General features: G+C 41.8%; 1 protein-coding gene across 1 annotated transcript in view; it reads right to left on the bottom strand.

The window, feature by feature from the left end:
* Myo3b (myosin IIIB) overlaps positions 1 to 21363 on the bottom strand; it is a 403151-nt gene that overhangs the window by 94787 nt on the left and 287001 nt on the right. Inside the window, exons 30-31 of the mRNA XM_074071072.1 lie at positions 1047 to 1107; positions 31 to 127 (exon numbers count right to left, since the gene is read on the bottom strand). Coding sequence (XP_073927173.1) covers positions 31 to 127; positions 1047 to 1107 — 158 coding nt within the window. The remainder of the gene's footprint in view (positions 1 to 30; positions 128 to 1046; positions 1108 to 21363) is intronic.

Below are 21363 nucleotides of genomic sequence, written 5' to 3'. Positions count from 1 at the left end.
GAAGCAGTGTACAGTTCAAAATATTCTTACCAGCTTTGCCAGGGGCTTCCTGGGGACTCAGTCTGTGGCCATCTGAGGCAGTGTGACAAGTCCGAGAACACAGGACATCAGTCCCAGCAGTTAAGAGCTTCAAAAGACCCAGGAAAAGCAACATTACTTTTATCCTCTGATAAAGCCCTGGCTTCCCTTTGCTAAGTGACCCTTAACCCTGACTGTAGGGGAGGAGGCGGAGTGTACTGGTACCATTTTGTATGCTGCCCCTGTCCTGAACAGAATTCAGCAAAGGTCCCCTCCTAGGGGCAATCAGGAGCCAAGTGTTAACACTTTATTTTTTTTTTTTCATCCATTTATTTCTTCCTCTGCACAAGTCCACTTAGCCCTCTTTTAGACTAATTAGAGTCCAGAACAGAAAAACAGCTATGTGCTGATTTTCACCTTTAATTTTTATCCTTCAGAAAGAAACAAGAAAACCTATAGGAAGGTATTAATCTACTTAACATTTCTAAGTACATCATCCAAAGGATTTTGTTTTTTTAATCTTACATATGCTCAGCAGAGTTACTGGCAAAAACTGTACATTTTCTTCATTTCATCCTTTCAACATCAAATAGTAGGCAGCAAAAATTGGATCAGACTTCAAAGCCTGCTGTGGGCTCCAAGTCACAGAGAGACGCCTCCATTTCACATATTGAATTCGAGCAGGATATCAAAGTGCTACCAAAGAACCTCGGGTCCTCTCTGAGAGAGAGGCTCCACCATCTGCAGAGGGGAGCGCTCCGACACAGCACCTCAGGGAGTAGCAAGCATTTATTCTCAGCAGCGAATTTCCAGGCTTTTGATTCTCTCTTCACTATACCTCCCTCTCTCTCAGTGAACCAAAGTTCTTTAGCAGGCTGGGCTTTTGTCTCAAAGGCTTCAAAATATTACTAATAGTTTCATGTTTGGATGGCCCAGCCAAGCAGCCACAGACAGGCCTCTTGCCCATGAACTTGAATGAGACTGAAGGAAGGATGCACAGTTACTTTGGAATCAAGATGTCCACCTACCTTATTTGCATGTCCTGTGAAGACATCACAGCCATTTGCAGAACTATGGGTTTGTGTGTGCCTAAAAAACAGTAACAATAATCATAATTTTAAGTTAAAAATAATAGTTAAAACAAAATTAAAGAGGATTGTTTTCTTCCAAAGAGAAATCAAAGTACACTCTTAGCTTCCAGTGCTTCCCCTGACAGTGTCCTATGGTCCACTTAAAGAAACGCATTGTAGTCAGTATTGTTCCTACAGTTAGGACAGATTCACAGTCCACCCAAGGCCAGAAGACCCAGGAAAACTGCCCTTTTGCAGCTGTGTGATGGAACTGGGGTTAGTGAACACTGTTAGGTTTCCATGGACTTTACCAAGAAGAGAACCAAAGTGACAGTAAGGCAGTACTTCCTGCCCAGTTAATTCACTACATTCATTGTTCAAGAAGTTAAAATGGATTCTGTAATCAAATAAGCATGGGAAATGCTGGGCAGTACCCAGTCTGAGAGGACCCTTGGCTGCACGAATACTCCCTAATCATGACATCCATTTATGCCTCTCAGCAGGGGCCAGTGCAGCGTACCCGAAAGGAATCACACTGAGAAGCTTAAAGAGATAACCTATCAACATCCAGTGAAATATTAATTTTTCCCAGAACAAAGTTTGGAAGAATCAATTGTGCCCCATCAAAAGTGTGAACATAACACAAGGTTAAGTGAAATTAATTTTTTTTGGTAGTACTGGTGTTTGAACTCAAGTCCTTGCACTTGCTCAGCAGGCACTCCACCACATGAACTACTCCACCAGCCCATAACTCATGGTTAAAACAGAAGCTGCTGTGACAGGACCTTTCAGTTGGAACCCAGCAGAGAGGAAAGTAGTGTCCGGGGCAGGAAACTCTGTTCAGACCCTATCTTGAAATCCCTCATCACACATGTACACGAATGCCTGTACACACACATATATGTAGCTGTGGGTAACCCCATATTCTAGGTTCTAGCTTTCCTTATCTGTAAAATGAGGGAATTAAGATAAATTATCCCTAAGGATTTTTCCACTTCTACATTACTAAACTTATTCTTTACTGACAAATTCTTTTAGATATATGTGAACTGTTCGTGGCTATCACCTTCAAAGTGTATGTACTTCAAGAAAGAGTAGGAAATACTCTGGAGTTAGTAGGTATAGGTAAGAACTTTCTCAATGAAACACCAGCAGCACAGCAACTAAGAGATAGCATAGATAAATGGGACCTCATAAAACTAAAAAGCTTCTGTTCATCAAAAGAAATGGTCTCTAAACTGAAGAGAACACCCACAGAGTGGGAGAAAATATTTGCCAACTATACATCAGACAAAGGACTGATAACCAGAATATACAGGGAACTTAAAAAACTAAATTCTCCCAAAACTAATGAACCAATAAAGAAATGGGCACGTGAACTAAACAGAACTTTCTCAAAAGAAGAAATTCAAATGGCCAGAAAACACATGAAAAAATGCTCACCATCTCTAGCAATAAAGGAAATGCAAATTAAAACCACGCTAAGATTCCACCTCACCCCTGTTAGAATAGCCATCATCAGCAACACCACCAACAACAGGTGTTGGCGAGGATGTGGGGAAAAAGGAACCCTTTTACACTGTTGGTGGGAATGTAGACTAGTACAACCACTCTGGAAAAAAATTTGGAGGCTACTTAAAAAGCTGGACATCGATCTACCATTTGATCCAGCAATACCACTCTTGGGGATATACCCAAAAGACTGTTACTCCAGAGGCACCTGCACATCCATGTTTATTGCGGCACTATTCACAATAGCCAAGTTATGGAAACAGCCAAGATGCCCCACCACTGACGAATGGATTAAGAAAATGTGGTATCTATACACAATGGAATTTTATGCAGCCATGAAGAAGAACGAAATGTTATCATTTGCTGGTAAATGGATGGAATTGGGGAACATCATTCTGAGTGAGGTTAGCCTGGCCCAAAAGACCAAAAATCGTATGTTCTCCCTCATATGTGGACATTAGATAAAAGGCAAACACAAGGGGATTGAGTGGACTATGAGCACATGATAAAAGCGAGAGCACACAAGGAAGGGGTGAGGATAGGTAAGACACCTAAAAAACTAGCTAGCATTTGTTGCCCTTAATGCAGAGAAACTAAAGCAGATACCTTAAAGCAACTGAGGCCAATAGGAAAAGGGGAACAGGCACTAGAGAAAAGGTTAGATCAAAAAGAATTAACCTAGAAGGTAACACCCACGCACAGGAAATCAACGTGAGTCAATGCCCTGTATAGCTATCCTTATCTCAACCAGCAAAAACCCTTGTTCCTTCCTATTATGGCTTATACTCTCTCTTCAACAAAATTAGAGATAAGGGCAAAATAGTTTCTGCTGGGTATTGAGGGGGGGGGGAGTGGGTGGTAAGGGAGGGGGTGGGGGCAGGGGGGAGAAATGAACCAAGCCTTGTATGCACATATGAATAATAAAAGAAAAATGAAAAAAAAAAAAACAAAAAACAAAGTGTATGTACTTGTAGTCAATTGTAAGCAATATGCCCATTTAAGAAACATCTCATGTAAGGAAGGGCAAAATAGTTTCTGCCAGGTATCGAAGGGGTGGGGGGGAGAAGGAGGGGGCGGAGTGGGTGGTGAGCGAGGGGGTGGGGCAGGGGGGAGAAATGACCCAAGCATTGTATGTACATATGAATAATAAAATAAAAAAAAGAGAAACATCTCATGAAAACCCAAAGGAAGGGACAATAATTACATATTTATTTGCATATATAATTGTTTCCCATGTGTCTCCCGCAGTGAAATGCAAGCTGCATGAAGTCAAGGACTAGAGCTGCTGTACCCCAGCTGTGTATCAGCTGGTAGATAGCCTGTGCTCAATAAATACTAGACACCTTGGGGGGAACTCCCCCAAACATGAGGCCTTGTGGATAAGTAAGAGTACCCTTAACAATAAAATTAAATTAACCACCATTTATATGGCACTTCATAGTTTTTAAATGCTCTTAAGAATCTAATGAGAGCTTCACAACCATTTTGAGATAATTTAATTGTACTTATTACATAGATGAAGAAACAGGTTCAGAGGTTAAGGGGTTTTCCCACATTATCATGGTAACTACCTGGTAGAGCTAAGACACTGATCCTTGCTCTTCTGGTTCAAATTCTCTGTTCTTTCTCTGACCTACCCTGCCCTCTATGCTATCTGGGCATTGATCAACCCAAGGGGCTCTCTGCGATCCAGCCTAGACTAGTCCCAGTGGCTACTGACCTTTAGAGGATGAGTGCACTCTCAACCTCTTTAGGAGTCCTGGCGACCTTTGGGGGACATCTAGAGAAGAGACTTTGGCTCTTAAGTTACTTCCCAGTGCCCAATTTCTTTCTTTCTTGCCCCAACAAAGAAATTTGAACCTCCTGAGAACTCCTCTGGCTGGAGTGGCCTTTCAGGACCCAGAGTCCAGTACAAATGTCTTTCAGCTGTCCCCAGGGGCTGGCTTACCAGTTTCATTCTCTCCTCATTCAAGCCTTTGGAAGAAGGCAGCTCAGTGTAACGCTCATCTGTGTTACTTGGCTTTAAAAAGGAGGGCTAGGGGCAGGCGAGGAAGTAATGTCCACGCGTAAATTGAAAATACTTGATTAAACAGTGTTAAGCATATTTCTTTCCTGAGAAAAAAAGTTCCGAAACCTTAACTTCACAATATGAGCAATGAAACTTCCATGCATGGTTTTGAGAGACTGCTTGGTCTTAGAACACATCTTGGGCAACCCTGATGTGAGCGGCCCTTTTCAGAACAAATTCCAACTTGAGTTTTTGAAAATGATACAAGTTAATTTTCTTCAAAAACTGCCTCAACTCCTTTTCTGTGATTTCATTAGCTCCTCCGACCAGGGTCATGACAGTGACAGTGAGTGGCTATTTCTCTGCAATCCATCACCACCATAATAAGGAAAAGCCTAATAATAACAAAAACCCATGCTTAGTGGGCACCAGGCCAGCCACGTGTACATAAGTTATCCCATGTAACATTGCCAGCATCCATGGGGACTGATTCTGCTTCTATAATCATTTTTACAGCTAAAGAAACTAAGGATCAAGAAGTTAGCTGGGTGTGGTTGTGTGTGCCTAATCCCAGCACCCTGGAGGTGGAGACAGGAAAATCATGAATTTGAGGCCAGCCTGTGTGCTAGGAGACCCTGCCTCCAAAACAAAAACAGCAACAAAAGAAGCTGGTGGTTTGCTTCATACCATCGAGAGTAAATCTGCTGATTATGGAAAAAGAGATGGCAGAGGGAAATTATTGATTCAGGAAAGATTATCAATTGCTCATAAAAACTATCAGACAAATGGTTGATGGGGACCAGGACATCCATAGTGCCAAAGTACCTACATGCAGACTCCTTCTTTCAGGTCACAAGAAGAGAAATGTACACATAGGAGACCTCAGAAGGTCACCATTTGAAGTCAGTGCTCAGTCTTAGCACTGCTAATGCCAGGACAACACTGTCCTGTGATGCCAGGCAGTGTGGAGTTTTCAGTAGCACTCAGAGTATGTTTTTCCTTTTGATCAAAACATTTAATTTGTAGCTAATCAAGCTTTAAATCTGTCTTTCAGTCTACATAAAACAGAGAATAGAGGGAGTAGCCAAGAAAAACCACAAGGAAACATGTAGACAAATACAGAATACAGGTGAGCTATTTTATGGAATAATTGGTCCAATCTGTTAATGAGTCAGTGTTATGGAAAAAGGGAAAAGGAAAATCTCATCTGCTAAGAGAGATTCAGGAACGCTGCTGTTACATCCTGGATTGGATCCTGACTTGAACAAACAGGTATAACCTTCTTAGAACAATTGAAAAATGTTGAGTATGGAGTAGGATTAGGTGATTCTAAGGGATTATTCATTTTTAAAGTGATACTATTTTTTGAATCTATGGGAAAATATATCTTTAAGTTTTACATTTTATTTCTGAATTACCATACATTAATAATATGCATGGGTTTTATTGTGATAATTCCACACATGCATACAGTGTATCTTGAACAAGTTCACCCTCTCCATTTTATTCCCATTCCCCCTTTTGCGAACAGTGTTTGGTAGGTTCCATTATGCTGTCTTCAAATGTTTATATGTAGTGTGCTTCCATTTTCTTCACCCCTCAGTGTCCTTTCCTTTTCCTTCCCCCTTCCTGCTGTCTCCCTCTAGACAGTCCCCCATGTACACTCAGGCCTCATTATTAGTACAGGAAAATATTTTAAAAATAACACTGTCTATGGTCTCTGTTACGAATCACATGCTAAATGACAGAAGTGATGAGTCGGTTATCAAAGGGTGGTGACCAAGGGCAGCTGTTTCTGTGTCCTCCACTGCATATTTCTAGGTCCCCCAGCCTCTCAGAAGCATAAAGTCTCACGCAGATTGCCCCAGGGCTCAGCTGCCCTGCTGCAGTCAGTGCGATGAATGGTGCATTCTGGAGGAGGCAGAAGCTCTTGGTCACTGTGGACAACTCTTCTGCTGGACATCTGTCCTGAGAAAGTTCCCAAAGGAGACTCCTGTCTAATTCCCTCCTAACCCTCCACCCCATTGTGACCAGATGAGGGGCTGGGTAGAGTTGGGCTCCTGGGTAGCTACTGAGAGGCCCAGCACCTCCCTCCTGCATCAAAAGACCATGAGGCCAGCTGGCTCTGTCATGCCACACTGGCGGCACCAGGTGATGTCACTGTGGTCCAGGGACAGGGCCTTAGCTTCACAGGCTCCAAAATTCAATTTTTCAGTTCACTGAGGGATGATGACTTGTGGGGGGAGCTAGTTACAGTAGCTAAACTTTTAGTAGAGTCATATTTGCAAGGTAGAGTGTGTGTGGTTTTATTAGGAGTTGTATAATCTGGACTATGCTTGTCCCTTTACTAGCTGGTTGATGTACTGTGGAGGCCAAATTACGTAAGGAAATTGGAGCAGGGGAACAAGGGTGACCTTTGAAGATGTGTCTGAACAATCAAGCTTGTTTGGTAGTGGGCCTTTTCTTACTTTAAGGTTAGAATCAGTGACTTTTTTCTTAGATGGGAGTGGAGACACCCCGGTGCCCTCTGGTTCTCTATTGTCTAAACTTCCTTTAAATTACCTTCTTTGTATACTTTTTTTTATTAATTTTGATTAAGCTTTCAAGATGATGTCTTATCTTTTATCAATTACAACTTAGAATGGCTTCTAGACAAATCAAGAAATCCATTAGGGCTTCACACTTGAAAGCATATTCTAATTTCAAAACAGGATAGGTTATAGCTAATTCAATGTAGGTTAATTTTTGTTAGCTTCCCACTGTCTCTAAATTTAGTAGTATTTTTGTCATAAACTCATCTCTCACTTTATTGTCCTGGAAGAAATCCTAACCAGTATAACTAAGCAAATTTGTTCCTGCTTCTTTGATAACTTTGAATAAAAATCCTTTTGTACATGGAACAATTAATAAGAGGTCAATTTTTTGCTGCTGAGAAGCAGCAGTGAAGCCATTAGGCAGGAGATATGCTCAGACCAGGATGTTGGAGCAGTAGGACTCCCTAGCCCTTGAGGGAGGCAAGTTGCAGATAAATAAGTCTTTATGGAAACTATCAGAGAGAACTAAGGGAAGACACAAATACTTCAGAAATGGTTTCGGTACATCCAACCTGTGAAGGGAAATGAAGGCATTTAAGGAATGACATCAGAGAAGAGGAAGATCCTGGGTTGACTTGAGAACTAACAGAGCTTCTGTGTGTACTGGACATAGGTGGAGCCCTGGTTGGCCACTCACACCTCTTCCTTAGTTCTTACATGGAATTGGAATGTTTTAAGAGACAAGGCTCATGTGTGGAGACCACCACATCTGAACTCCCAGCCTTGCCACTCTGCTTCCACCCTGCCCTGATTTGCATCAACTAGGTGTTGATGCCACCTAGGTTTATGTTTATTTAAATAGCTTTGAAGACACAGAAAAGTAGAAGGTATTAAAATGTTTTTAGAAGAACACAAATTAACATGTGAAGGTCAAAGGCACCTAAAAATGTATACATTAATGAACCTTTTATCATAAAAATTACAAAGCTAGAAATTCTAGAATGCTTTGGTTGCTTCCTATTCACATCCCCACAGTCCTGGCCACAAATAAGCACTTACCAAGCCCATGAAATCTGCTAGGCTGTAGTCATAGTTCCATGCTTGTGAACATGGTCTCCTCTCTTGCCAGCCTGGTCATCGCATTCTCTGAAAAGCCTTTCTTGTTTACCGCCCTCACCTGCACTCCCTGCACCTCTCCCACTCTAAGAGGAGTTGGAGGTCCTGGTGTGTTCACATACCATGCTGAAAGTGTGGCTCCGTGGCAGGTTTGTCTGGTGTCACATGCTGGCTAGTGAAATGTCTGTACATCACCTACTGGGCAAAAGCATGATGCAATTTTTATTAAGGGACAGAGAGCAAATGAAAGCCACACCATGTGGCTTTTGAGATAGAACTCTTCCTTTTTGTCTTTATTTCTCAGCTGAAGAAGATGCCATCAATCCCCTGTCATCTTAATACTCAGCAATCACGAATGGATGAAAGTGTAGTACGCCCCCCTTTTGTCTTTTTCTGATTAAAAACTATTTTTTATGATTACATATAATATCCTCACTATTGTACTGCATGTAACACAGGTGTTCGAAGACAAGAAAATACAGACTAGGGATGATCTCCACTCCCAGCTATAGTTAATATCTTGATGCACATGTTCTAAGATCCTTTTCTAGGCTTACCATGTATAGTTTAAAAATGAGTGACTCATGCCATATCTACCACTTTAACCTTCCTGTTGTAATTATGAGTGTCTTTGCAGGTTTCTGAGTGAGTGTGTAATATGTATGTATGCAAGTCTACATGTATATCCTCTTTGTGGCTGTGTAGCATTCTAGTGAGTGATTAGTCTAAGTGATTTAGTTCATCATCTATTTTGTGGTATTCAGATTGTTTCCACTTTTTCACGTTATGAATAAAAGATCATTAAATGTCTGGTGCATATAGTTGTGAGTACTCATCTACTTATTTCCCCCTAGGATAAATCTTTGGTGTGAAGCTGTTGGGTCTAATGATGAGAAAATCTTGAAAATCTTTTTCCTACTTTGAGGCTTTTGAATCACATCATCAATTTATCCCCTAAAAAGCAAATAAAAACAAGCCTGAACCACAAAAGCATGACAGGACCTATTTCTTATCTTATCCCCAACACTGAGTATTATTGATCTTTTTAAACTTTGCATATATTTTTGGCAAAAAGTGGTATCTCGTTCTAATTGACATTTCTGGATTTCTAAAAAGGGAAAACATTATTCCTGGATTTTTTACATCTGATACCAAGGAAATACAAAAAGGGAAAAGATTATTCCTGGGTTTTTATATATGATATCAAGGAAATACAAAGAGCACAAGAGAAACCAACAATAACAATGCAATAAGATCACCATTATTGCAGAATAAAAGGAAATCAGGAGGAACGAGCCTCCCGGCTTTTGTATGATATTTTTCTCATTCGTTTTAGATACTTGGTGACTTCTTTAAGTTTCTGAATGCATATCCCACATCCCACTCCAATCAATTTTGTTGCTGAATGAGTTGAAAATATAAGTTACACTGAAATATGTGGATATTTGTTTACTCTAAAACACATAATTATTTTGAGTTTTAGAACATTACTCAAAGACAAATTCATCAGAAGGGCTCAAAAACGCTGATAAATGTTTCATAATGCCATCATTTTAAGTTAGTACTGGTTGGATTTATGGACTTATGCTAATTCTTCAAATTCCACTGAGCCCTTTAAATTTGATATTTGTCTGTCTCGTTGCTTTTCCCCAACTGTGAGCCTACAGTGTTAGTTTGCTAGCTCTTACTTTCTCTTTTCTTTTCTTTTTTTCCTCCTTTACTACATCATTGAAGGCAGCTGTCGCTGTGTAAGTCTAAGGTGGGAGCAGAAAGCTATCCCTCATTCTGCTGAAACTGCTTGCCATGCTGGAGAAAGTGTCACTCGACTGAGAGCTACTTTACAAAGCTTGCATCAGCTCTTTGTCAGAAACCAAGACAGCTGAGGGAAAGCCCAGCCTCAAGCCTGGGGATGGAATGAAAGAGGCAGCAGTGACAAAGGGTGCTGCTGACTTGAAAGGGCAGCAGAACAGCTGAGCAATGGTTTCCATGGCAGCAGGCGGCATTCAGTGGCTGTCCTTGGGTGGCAATGAAGCCTCTTCCTTTGTACAGGGCACTGTGCAAAGGACTTGGCAGTGCTAGTGATGTAGGTCCCTGAGTGCCCCATGTCATAGACCAGGAAGTGGAAGCTGGGGCTAGCTGAGTAACCATTGTAGGGCATTCCCAGATACAAACTGGATCTGGCTGCACTGAGCCTGTGCTTTCTGCCCAACACCATTTTGTTACTGGACACTTTCAGTTAGCTGCATGGTCATATTTGAGATCTCAATGAATGATACTCAGGGCAAGTAATGTTACATTCTAGAAAACGAAGCCTCACTACATCTGGAGGTATACCTTGACCCCTGACCTGACCTTTCACCTACCTTGTGTTTACGGACCAGTATTAACACATACACACTGTACCATGCTCCAGGGTCTAATGTGGCAAGCCTTATTGAGATTCTATATGATTATAAGGACAATGTATGTGACCTTTGCAATACTAAGTCCTTCCATAGCCTCCCAGACACCATTCACTCATCCTACAAACACCTTTCACATTGTCTCCCACTATTACAGACATCAGGGAGGTAGCAATGAACGTTAGGCCCTGGGAGTCCTTTGCTAGGAGCCTACATTCTAGTGGCAGTCAGTAATTGAAAGAAATAAGTTGAAAGTAGCCTATTAAATAAGACTTAGTGCCAAAGGAAAAAGTTAAAGCAGAGACAGGAGACAGTAAGTGTTGGGGAAAGGTCTGTACTTTAGATTAAGTGGCTACAGATAGTGACATCTGAATCAAGACCTTAAGAAATAAGTAGGAATTGAGCAGGGTGCTAGTGGCTCACTCCTATAATCCTAGCTACTCGAGAGCCTGAGATTGGGAGGATCTTGATTTGAAGCCAGCCCAGGAAAATAGAATATGAGACAACCATCTCTAAGATAATCAGAGCAAAATGGACCGGAGGAGTAGCTCGAGCAGTAGAGTGCCAATTTAGAAAGCACAAAGTCCAGTCCCATCCCCCAACCCCCCACCAAAAAAGGTAGGAACTGATGTCATTGAATATGTTTTCAAAAGTTCCAAAAGGGCAAGAGATGCTATATTATGGCATGTTGAGGTCTGAGGAGCACTGTTAACACGGTGAAAAAGCTACCAGCATCCTTCAGGATACATATACATGCTATACACACATATTCATGATGCATTAGTTCCAAAGCACTTCAGCTAGAATTGCCATATAAATTACAGGACACCCAGTTCAATCTGAATTTCAGATAAACGATGAATGATTCTTTAATATAAGTACTTTCAAATACTTCACATGCTTGTATGAAAGAATTATTTGTTGTTTATCTAAAATTCAAATCTAAGTGGGAAGCCTGCATTTTTATACTTGCTGCCCTAACTGGGCCAAATCAGCACCTCTGTTGTAGGCTTGATAAACAGAAAATCCAGATTCTTATATCCCGTGTGGATGCATCCAGGCAGGATATATAGATGTAGTGAGGATGGTGATAAAAGTTTATTAAAGGTTAGAAGGAAAAGTTACAAAAGGCCATGATGAGCAGGTATGAGGCAGAAGCAGAGAGGGAGCTCTTCCTGTATCCAGGTACTTTTAAAACCTGTGCTAATCTATGCGAAGGGACAAACCTAGGCAGTTCTTCAGCAATTATGATGAGTGGGGAGGGGTTTGGGTGCCCCCCACCCCAGGGTGGTTTCAGTGAGGGCTAAAAAACTTGCGCATATTTACAATTGAAAGGAGCCTTGGCAGCTACTAAAATTTTTTGCAATTAAAAGGAAGGTTCAGAGAAAGAAAAAGAAAAAAATATTCAATCTGAAATAGAATATTAAGTCATAAGGTCCTGGTCTCTCCTTGTCTTAGCCCACCTCACCTCCACTTCTTCATTAGCAAAAAGCAAATAAAAACTTGCCTGAGCCAGGAAAAAATGATCATATTTGTGCTTTTAGGCAGACAAAACAATAAAACAAAACATGATAGGATTTGAAAAGAATTAAGTCAAGGGATGTATGTGGATCAGAGTCAGAAATACAACACAAAGGGCTACATACTTACCAAGTGCTACACTTGCTGTTTATGCTTTTGTACTTCTGAAAAACAAATCCCTAAACATGGAAACTTGAAGGGAAGAGATAAGGACGCAGTAGCCCAGTGGCTTCTTTTAGGAAACCTCTGCTTTTCCTTTGGGTGAGTATTTGGTTTGGTTTGGTTTTGGAGACAGGGCCTCACAATGTTGTCCCCTGGCACAACAGATCCTCCATTTCAGCCTTCCGAGTAACTGGGACTATAGGCATGTGCTACTGTGTCTGGCTTGGGTGGAGTCTTAAGGTAACTTGTGGGTCAAGCTACTTCCAAGTTATAGCTTTGGCACTTTAAAGACTGAATTAGGACAGTGCATAGACTTGTAGAGATAGGAGACACAGAAGAGATTATTTACTATGTTCTTTTCATCCTGAAACTAGGAAAAATGAGGCCTAGGGGGTGAGAAAACTTGTCTAAGAGAGCCAGAGAAAGATAAGTATAACATCCAAGTTCTTCAGGTGATGTCCTTTTACCATCACACCCACAGAAACTGAACCCAGTTTTCCCCCTTGAACTCTGAGAGCAAGCTGGCACAGACCTGTAATCCCAGTTATTTGGGAGACTGAGGCAGGAGGATTGTGAGTTCCAGGCTAACCAGGGCAAAGTTAGTGAGACTCTACCACAAAAACAAAATTCAAAACAGAAGGAATGGGGTCATGGCTTAAGTGGTAGAGCACTTGCCTAGCATGTGCAGGTCCTGGGTTCAATCCCCAGTACTGAAAAAAAAAATCTGAGATCTGTACTCGGTCTGCAAGAAGCATGCAATGACGTACGTACATGGCCCTCAGGGACAGCACAAAGACAGGTGTGGGAAAGGGTGCGAAAGCAAGGAGGCACCTTTCAGGGAATTTATAAAAAGAAAAAGTCTAAACAAGATCAGGTGTAGTGGGTGATGATGAGTCCACAATGTCATAGCAGAAAAGCCTAAGGACAGATGCCAAGCAGGCACAGATGACGTGACACCTGAATAGGTGTAGATGAAGAGGGGCCAGGAATCTAAAGAGAAAGGTGACTGGCGAATTGCCCTGTCTTAAGGATGGAAGTGGAACTGGCTTGGGGCTTTTATTGTAACTTTCTATTTTGATTTAATTTCATATTTAAAGAAAAGATGCAAGACTAGGTAAGGAATTGTGTATATGGCTCAGCAGACTCTCCTACTGTTAACATTACACATATTTGCTTTCCCTTTTCTCTGTGACTTGCCCTAAGCTCTGGCATCCACGTGCACACACAGGGTACTTTCTGAGTATTTTCAGAGTTACTGCTAACTTGCAATGCTTCAGTGTCTGTCTCTTAAAAGGAAGAGCATTCTTTTACATGAACAGAGCACAATGGCCCAAATCACAGAATTAATGGTATTAATACAGTACTATCATCCACTCTACAAGTTGCATTTAGAACTTGCCAAATGTCCTGATGGTGACTTCTGTAACCAAAGAAACCCTGGATCATATGTTGTATTTAGTTGCCATATTCCTTTAGTCTCCTTTCACCTAAGACAGCTCATCAGCTTCTTTATGTTTCCTTTTGTAAAAGATGCTTTGGTTTGAGTTTGTCTGCTGTTTTCTCACAATTAAATTCAGGTTTGCACATTTCGGAGGAAACTGACAGAAACCATATTGTCTTCTCAGTGACTGTCATCACTTGCTCAGGGTGGTGGCTTCTGCCAGGTTACTCCAAGACCTTTTTTAAGTTTTTATGGGGATTTACTCTGAGGTCATTCAAAGAGCTTGTTCCTCATTAAGCCTTCACCTACTACTTTCAGCGTCCATTACGATTCTTGCCTAGAACAATTACTGCATTGGTAGTTGCAAAGTGGTATTTTCTGGTTGTATCATTTCATCTGCATTTATTCTTTCACATTTTAATCACAAGGAAGAACTTCCTTATTTCCATCCTCCCTGCTTCTTTCCTTCCATCAGTGCGGACTCATGAACTCTTATTTTATTCTGTGAGCTATACCCTTTTATCATCAGTACTAACTCTGATACTCAAATTGTCTTGAATTTGGCAGGGACTTGCTTTTAAAAGGCCAGGTGTAATGGACTCCAAAAAAGGTACTTCATAAGAGATGTATAATACCAAGGATTACATTTAAAAAAGTGGAGGCCACACAATCACAACAACTGTTTCTGTTTGCTGCTATGGGTGAGTACCTTTACTGTGTCAACAGAGACGTACCTACTTTGTATACGTTATCTCTCATTTCACTTTCCTGACTAGGTGAGGTAGCTGTTTGCCATTTGATCTTCCATTTAAACACATGGAAACTGAGGCCTTGACTGGCAGCCCTACAAAAAGGAGTGGAAAACCAGGAAAGAACAAGACTTTAATGCAGGGCTACACGGTTCTTAATGGCAGCTGGACGTTTTTGCCAGGACCGACAGAGCAATCTGAACGTTTTGCATTCTTACAAGTGCAGCATTTGGAAGCTGTCCACAAGTCTGTCATCACTCCAGGGACTTCCCTAACCTGCCTTGTGGAAACCATCTGACCCTGTCCCAAACCCATTGAAGACAGAGATCGTCTGTGTTAATGCTGGCAGATACGGATCCAGAAAGACATGCCTTGGTTACATCATCCACAGAAGCATTCTTGACCTAGTGTCAAGACACCTGAAGGTGTGACCAGGGGTGGGGAGCGGGGGATGATGATAGGAGAACAGCAGAGGTGGGATTCTTAAGAAATCCACGTTTACTCAATTCTTTAGCTCCCAGGTGAAAAGGGGATACAGTTCCCACTGTTTGTAATACACTGTTCCCTCTTCCTGCATCAATACCACCTCCACCATTGCCAAATCAGCATTTTTTTTTTTTGGTGGGACTGGGGTTTGAACTCAGGGCTCTGTGCTTGCAAAACAGGCACTCTACTGGAGGTGTGGCTGACACCACACCTCCAGTCCATTTTGCTATGGTTATTTTGGAGATGGGGACTAGTGAACTATTTTCCCACACTGGCCTTGAACCTTGATCCTCCTAATCTCAGCCTCCCAAGTAGCTAGAATTGTAGGCATGAGCCACTGGCACCCAGCCAAAGCCAGAAGTTTTAATAGCAAATTTCAGATTCTTCCAGAATGACCTTAGGTGATAGAGGATGCCTCAAGCTACTGAATGTAATTCATACAACTGCCCTGCCTGAGAGGGAAAACACATTGGATCTGAGAATAACATCCTTACCCGCCCAGGAGGGACAAACTAAAAATAAAAGACAACAAGGTGCTTCCTGCCAGTCTGTAAATCCAATAAGCAAAGAAGATGCCACAACCTGGCACGGGGTTGTTAATGCCAGCCTGACTCCCTCCACCAGAGAGCGGCCATGTGGTTCTCAGAGCCAACAGCTGCCAGGCAGAACCCTTCAGATTAACCCATAGGTGGTGTTGAACCACTTCCCATTAAGATACTTGCAAAGCAAACAAAAATGATAGCCCCACTCTGAGTCCTGGGAGCCGGCCAGGAGCGCTGGCTGTTCTTGTTGACACAAAGGGCTCCCCAGGGACGGTCTGGGCTGCAACAGGAAGATTACTCCTGCCTGCATCTCCAGACCGTGTTGATCTTGGGCCACTAAAACTAAGGCACCGGGGACTGTTTACTATCTAATTTCCCAATCACAGCAGTGGTAGAGTTCTCTGTTGCTCTCTGCCTTCCCCACCTCCATCATTCATATGAAAGGAACAAATCCACTCCTCCTCGTTTTGTCTACTGATCAAGGTGACAAGTCTGAGGAGTTACTAAGATGCACACAGAGAGACTGTGACATTATCACTGTTCACAGCATTTAGGGCAAACACTTGCTCAGGTTGCTTCTTAATTTAAAGTGATAGGACAATGCTGATGGCAAACACATTGGCATATTTGTGTTCTACAGGTAGGAGCCAGCTGCCATCGAATTCACCAAATATAGTTGAAACTGAAACACTAACATTTTTCCTTCTAGCCCGAAGAAGGAAGCAAAATTAGTAAGATTGTGGGGATGTACAAAATGAATTTTTTCAATCTGTAAGATTATAATCTAAGTATATTTAAGTGTTGATAATGAAACACTCTTACATAAAATTCACTTTTATACGAAGGAGTTTCATTTCTTGAATTCTTCAAAATAGGATCAATATGTATTTTTGGCAGAAAGTCATTCAGAGAATTTACCAGATTGTGCCAGTGCTTTAAATTGCCTTTAGAAATGTAGGTATTACTTATATTAGGAGCGAGACAAGAAGGGAGGGAGAGAGGGAAGGAGGGAGGGAGAGAGGGCAGGAGGGAGGGAGGGAGAAACGTAGGGAGGGAGGGAAAGAAGAGGGAAGAGAAGACAGTAGGGAGGGAGGGAGGACAGGAGGAGGGAAGAAGCTAGGAAGGAGGGAGGAAGGACATGAGGGAGAGAATAAGGAGAGATTGAGATATCTTTAGAAAAAGATAATGTGCTTTCATACTAAAAATTGATTTTTTATAAGATTTTTTTATGGTATTGGGGATTGAACTCAGGGCCTTGTGCTTACTAGGCAGGTGCTCTCCCATTTGAGCTACACCCCCCAGCCCTTTTGCTTTCAGATAGGGTCCCATGCTTTTGACAAGGCTAGTCTCAGACTATGATCTTCCTACCTCTGCCTTCAGAGAAGCTGGGATTACAGACAGGCACCATAATGCCTGGCTGCCATCTGACATCTTAATGTACAAAATTAAAGAACAGAGATTTTTTTCTTTTAGAATCTTGAATACATCAGTCAGTTTTAGATGCTATTTATCCAGGTAGAATTAAATGTGGCTTTGTAAATGTGCAAGTTTTCTAGAAAGAAAGTAAGCTGGACTTTGCAGGTCAACTTAACTTAACTTTTGCCGATAACAAAAGTGCTTAAGATAGATTAACTCAAGTACAAACATTCATGTCCACAGGGGACCACAGTGAAGGCCTTGGCGGGATGGTATTGTGACTTTGGCTATATACAAGATATATTGGGAAACCAAAATGGGTTCTTGTGGCAAACTGTCCATCTTTATCTGAGGCACAAGGCACAAAACACTATTTTGAAGTGGGTCTCATGGGAAAGCAGGAGGATAAAACAAAAACAAAAGCATCATATATGCATCCTAACATCATTTCTACTGAAGCTCTAGTTCCTAGCAACTAACCCTTAACTGGAGGTTCTAGTTATTTATTTTGGATGTAGTAGGGTTTGAACTTGGTAGGCAGGTCTCTGCTACACCCCAACCCTTTTTGGTTTTAGTTATTTTTGGATAGGGTCTTGTATTTTTGCTGAGAGGCACCCTTGGACTACCATCCCCTACCTACAGCCTCCATCGTAATGATTGGATGGGGCCGCACTCACTTTTTGCCTGGGCTGGCCCACAACTGTGATCCTCCCAATATCTGCCTTCCGAGGAGTTGCTACGATTATAGATATGAGCCGCTGCACTCAGCCTTAAGTTGACAGAGTAACCATAAATAGCGACTGCTAATAACTGAACATACTAAAGAAAATGATTAAGCATCTTCCCAGAGGCGGGGTTAATTTTTGAGCATGAAGGTAGATTCATTACAGAAAAATAACGTGGTGTCAACAGCATTTCTCTTCACCTAGTTAATTAGTATTGTTGGCTTCTTGAGAAAGCCAGCTCTTTACTCAAACTTAAGAAAACCAGAAAGCATTTCTTTAGAACAAAGGCGTCCATAATCATTCACCCACTCATCAACTATTTTATTTTATTCCTATAAAGGCTAAAGATTCTAACTCTACGTGCTGTGAGCGATACAGAGATGAGTCACAGTTTCAGCTCTAGAGTTTATTACCTCTCAAGGGATACCATAATAACAGCTAACATTTTTGTCCACTTACTCCATGTTAGGTAATCTTCCAAATGTTTCTTACGGCTTATTCTCACAATAGCGCCATGATGAAGATATCATTGCTAAAAACATACTTGCCCCAGGTCATTGAGCTGGTTGAACAACAGACCTGGGCCTAGAACAGAGACAGTCTTGCCCCAGAGTCTGTAGCCTAACCTGTCTTCTCTACCTGGAAGGGGCCCATGGACACAGAGCGCAGGAATCAGATACAGGTGTTGTCAGGGTCAAGCCATGATAAGCAGGGATCTACAGCAGACAGAGTCTACTCCACTTTGCAGATCGCTGCCAGACACTCCAATTTTTCAAAAGCTATCATAACTCTGAGTTGTTAAATGAAATCTTTCTATTTTTATATGTTGCAAACTAAGAAATCCAAAAAAGATATTATATAGGCCAACATAATTAGTCTGCAGATCATATTCTACCCAAAGACTATAGGTTTGGATCTTGTGGCCTACAGAAAAATGTTAAAATATTTTGTGCAACTTTTGAGGCCTCCGGTCTCCTGGCTCCCATCTGCCTTACCTCATAATAATTCTGCCTCACACAAATCTCACCCACTCTTAGCCTTCCTCCTACTGCACACCTTATTCCCCTTCCCCCGGGAGTGGCCCCTATGCAGCTTCCTGCTGAGCCATACCCACTGTCTTTCCACCTGGGAAGGTGGGAAGGCCCTCCCAAAGGTCCCTTAAGAATGACATTTTGCAAGATGGGTAAAGCAAACAGGTAATGGAAGTACTGGCCAGGGATTTCTATCCAGAAGGAATGGCATGAGCAGATAATACAGAAATTGGAAAACACAAGACATGTTGAAAACCACCAGACAGCTCCAACTATTTGAAAAGAGGCCTCTGGTCCTTGGAATGTGGTACTATAAAGAGATTGCTGACATTCTTGACATACACAAATCTTCTAAAAAGGTCCTTTGCATAAGGATCACTGATGATGTAGGGTTTGTTGAAATAGTTCAGATAAATATTTATGTACAGCTATAAGCAAATCCACAAGGAAAAATATAACTCAAAACAGATTTTTCCTTGAAGCTCCTTTCAGCTGGTGATAAGGTTTCTGGCTTCAAAAGGTTTTGAAAATAAATGTGACCAATTAATAGCTTAAAAATATAGAAAGTCTAAGAAGACTGACAATCAATGAAGCTCTGAAAGTTATCATCTGTGGATATGCTAGTGACATCCTGGGCTTGTCAGCAAGGCTCAGTCTGGGACCCAGAGTCAACCACAGATCTACTCCTGAGATAAGAGCCAGGAACATAAAATAAAAGTTGGCTCTCAAGTTAAAGCATAGAGTGAGTGCTAAAGATTCTGGAGAGTTGGAACCCTCCATGTTTATTTTAGTCCATAGTTTTGGAACTAAACTGGAGAAGTCTTCATCTTTCTATGAAGTTTGCAGTATCGGAACCTTTTAAATACTAGTATTATTACTATTATCACTGCTATTCCAATCGCATGATCTACAGCTCACCACCCTCCCTTACTGAGAATTTATTCTGTGTCTGGAACTGTGCTCGCACCTTTGCATGGATCATCCCTAATCATCCTAATTATTTCTCTTCTGCAGTCCAGGATGCTGCGGTTTAGAAAGAGGAAGAAACTTGCCCAACATCCCATAGTTTGTAAGTAGCTGAACTAAGATGAAAACCTAGGTCTGTCACCAAAACCCATTCCTTCTTCTACCCAAATGAGATAACAGAGTGTTTACCACATCCCAGGTGCCTCTAAGAGAAGGCTACTATTGCTGCCACCATTCCCACATATGCTGCCATTTTCCTTCTGGTTCCATGAAAGGTCCTCTAACACGAATGCACCAAAATTGGCCATTGTGGTAGGAAATTTGCTGGAGGATCTGTTCTGTTCAGTTGTCTTACACTGCCACGTATTGCTGCAATGATTCCCCACATGGGGTGTTGTCAAGCTATGTGGCAGTCTGTACTTCACAGCCCACATGAAAATCTGGCCTGCAGTTGGCCCTGCTGACTGGGAGGCTGCTTCTCTGGCTCATCAATTCTGAGGTCAGCCCAATTGGTTCCAAGCCGCAGAGCCACAAGGGTTACACACAGGAGAAATATGTGCTCATTTTCCCTGCTTGCAGGGTGCCAGCTCTCTTCAAGTGGCCTGAGTCACGAAGGTTCCCATGTCACTCTGAAGCTGAACCCTCACTGAGGAGGCCCACGATGAAGTAGCTTTGATGAGGGGAGAGGTTGGAAGCTGCTATGTAAAACTATCTGCACTAGCCTTATCAGCCTTCTTCCTGTGGGCTCCTTTTATACAACAGGCTGACTGTGCTAAAAAATGTCACATAAAAAGCTTGGTGAGAGCTTTGCCATGTGCAAACCAAATTAAATTAAGGGGCATAATCCTCCCTATTGTATTTATCAGTATTAAAATGGAGGATTACCATTATAGGAACAAAACCCCACAATCTCAAAAGACTATTCCCATTTTGTCATTCACTGGACACAGTCACAGGCTCACAGAGGAAGTAAAGCAAAGACACACACCCTAACCACAGACTTCTGTTTTCATCCACAGGCTGGCTTCTCCCCAGCTGCTTGAACCCACCCCACCATGGACACATGGGAATTTTCTCCATCAATCAGAGGGTAGCAGATGTATGCCAATCCAAATGCATTCCTTGGCTGGTTGTGATTTATGATTTAAGTGAAGACACAACAAGAATAGAGCAGAAAAAGGCCTGAACAAATCATTTGGAGTCTGGAGCCTAGTGAGATAGAGTATACCAGCTTAAAGTGTGAATGCTGGAGTAGAGGACTGCATTCACAGCCTGACTTTTGTCATTTTACTAAGTGACATTACCAAGTTTCTTGTAATCTCTAAATGTCAGAAATTATAAAATTCGTGCCCCTCTCATAGTTTGAATAGTTTAATGCATATAAAACACTTAGCACAATGCCCAGGAAGTTGTTAATGAATACCAAATGTTAGCTGTTGTTATCATTGGAGCAGAAGATCTGGATTCAAACTCTAGACCTGCCATTTATCTCTGTGTGAGAGGGTATGGTCTGGTGGTTTTCACACTAGCTTATGGGGGAAGGGGGCAGTAGATAAATCTGATATGTCCAACCAACTCAAGAGCTGGTTTTTGGATTTCTTTTTTTTTTTTTTTTGGCACTGGGGATCAAACCCAATGTCTTATACATGCTAGACAAAGTGCTC

The sequence above is a fragment of the Castor canadensis genome, chromosome 4, assembly GCF_047511655.1.
Source record: "Castor canadensis chromosome 4, mCasCan1.hap1v2, whole genome shotgun sequence".
NCBI lineage: Eukaryota > Metazoa > Chordata > Mammalia > Rodentia > Castoridae > Castor > Castor canadensis.
Note: the sequence above shows the minus strand (reverse complement) of the source record. Positions and strands in the feature narration are given on the sequence as shown.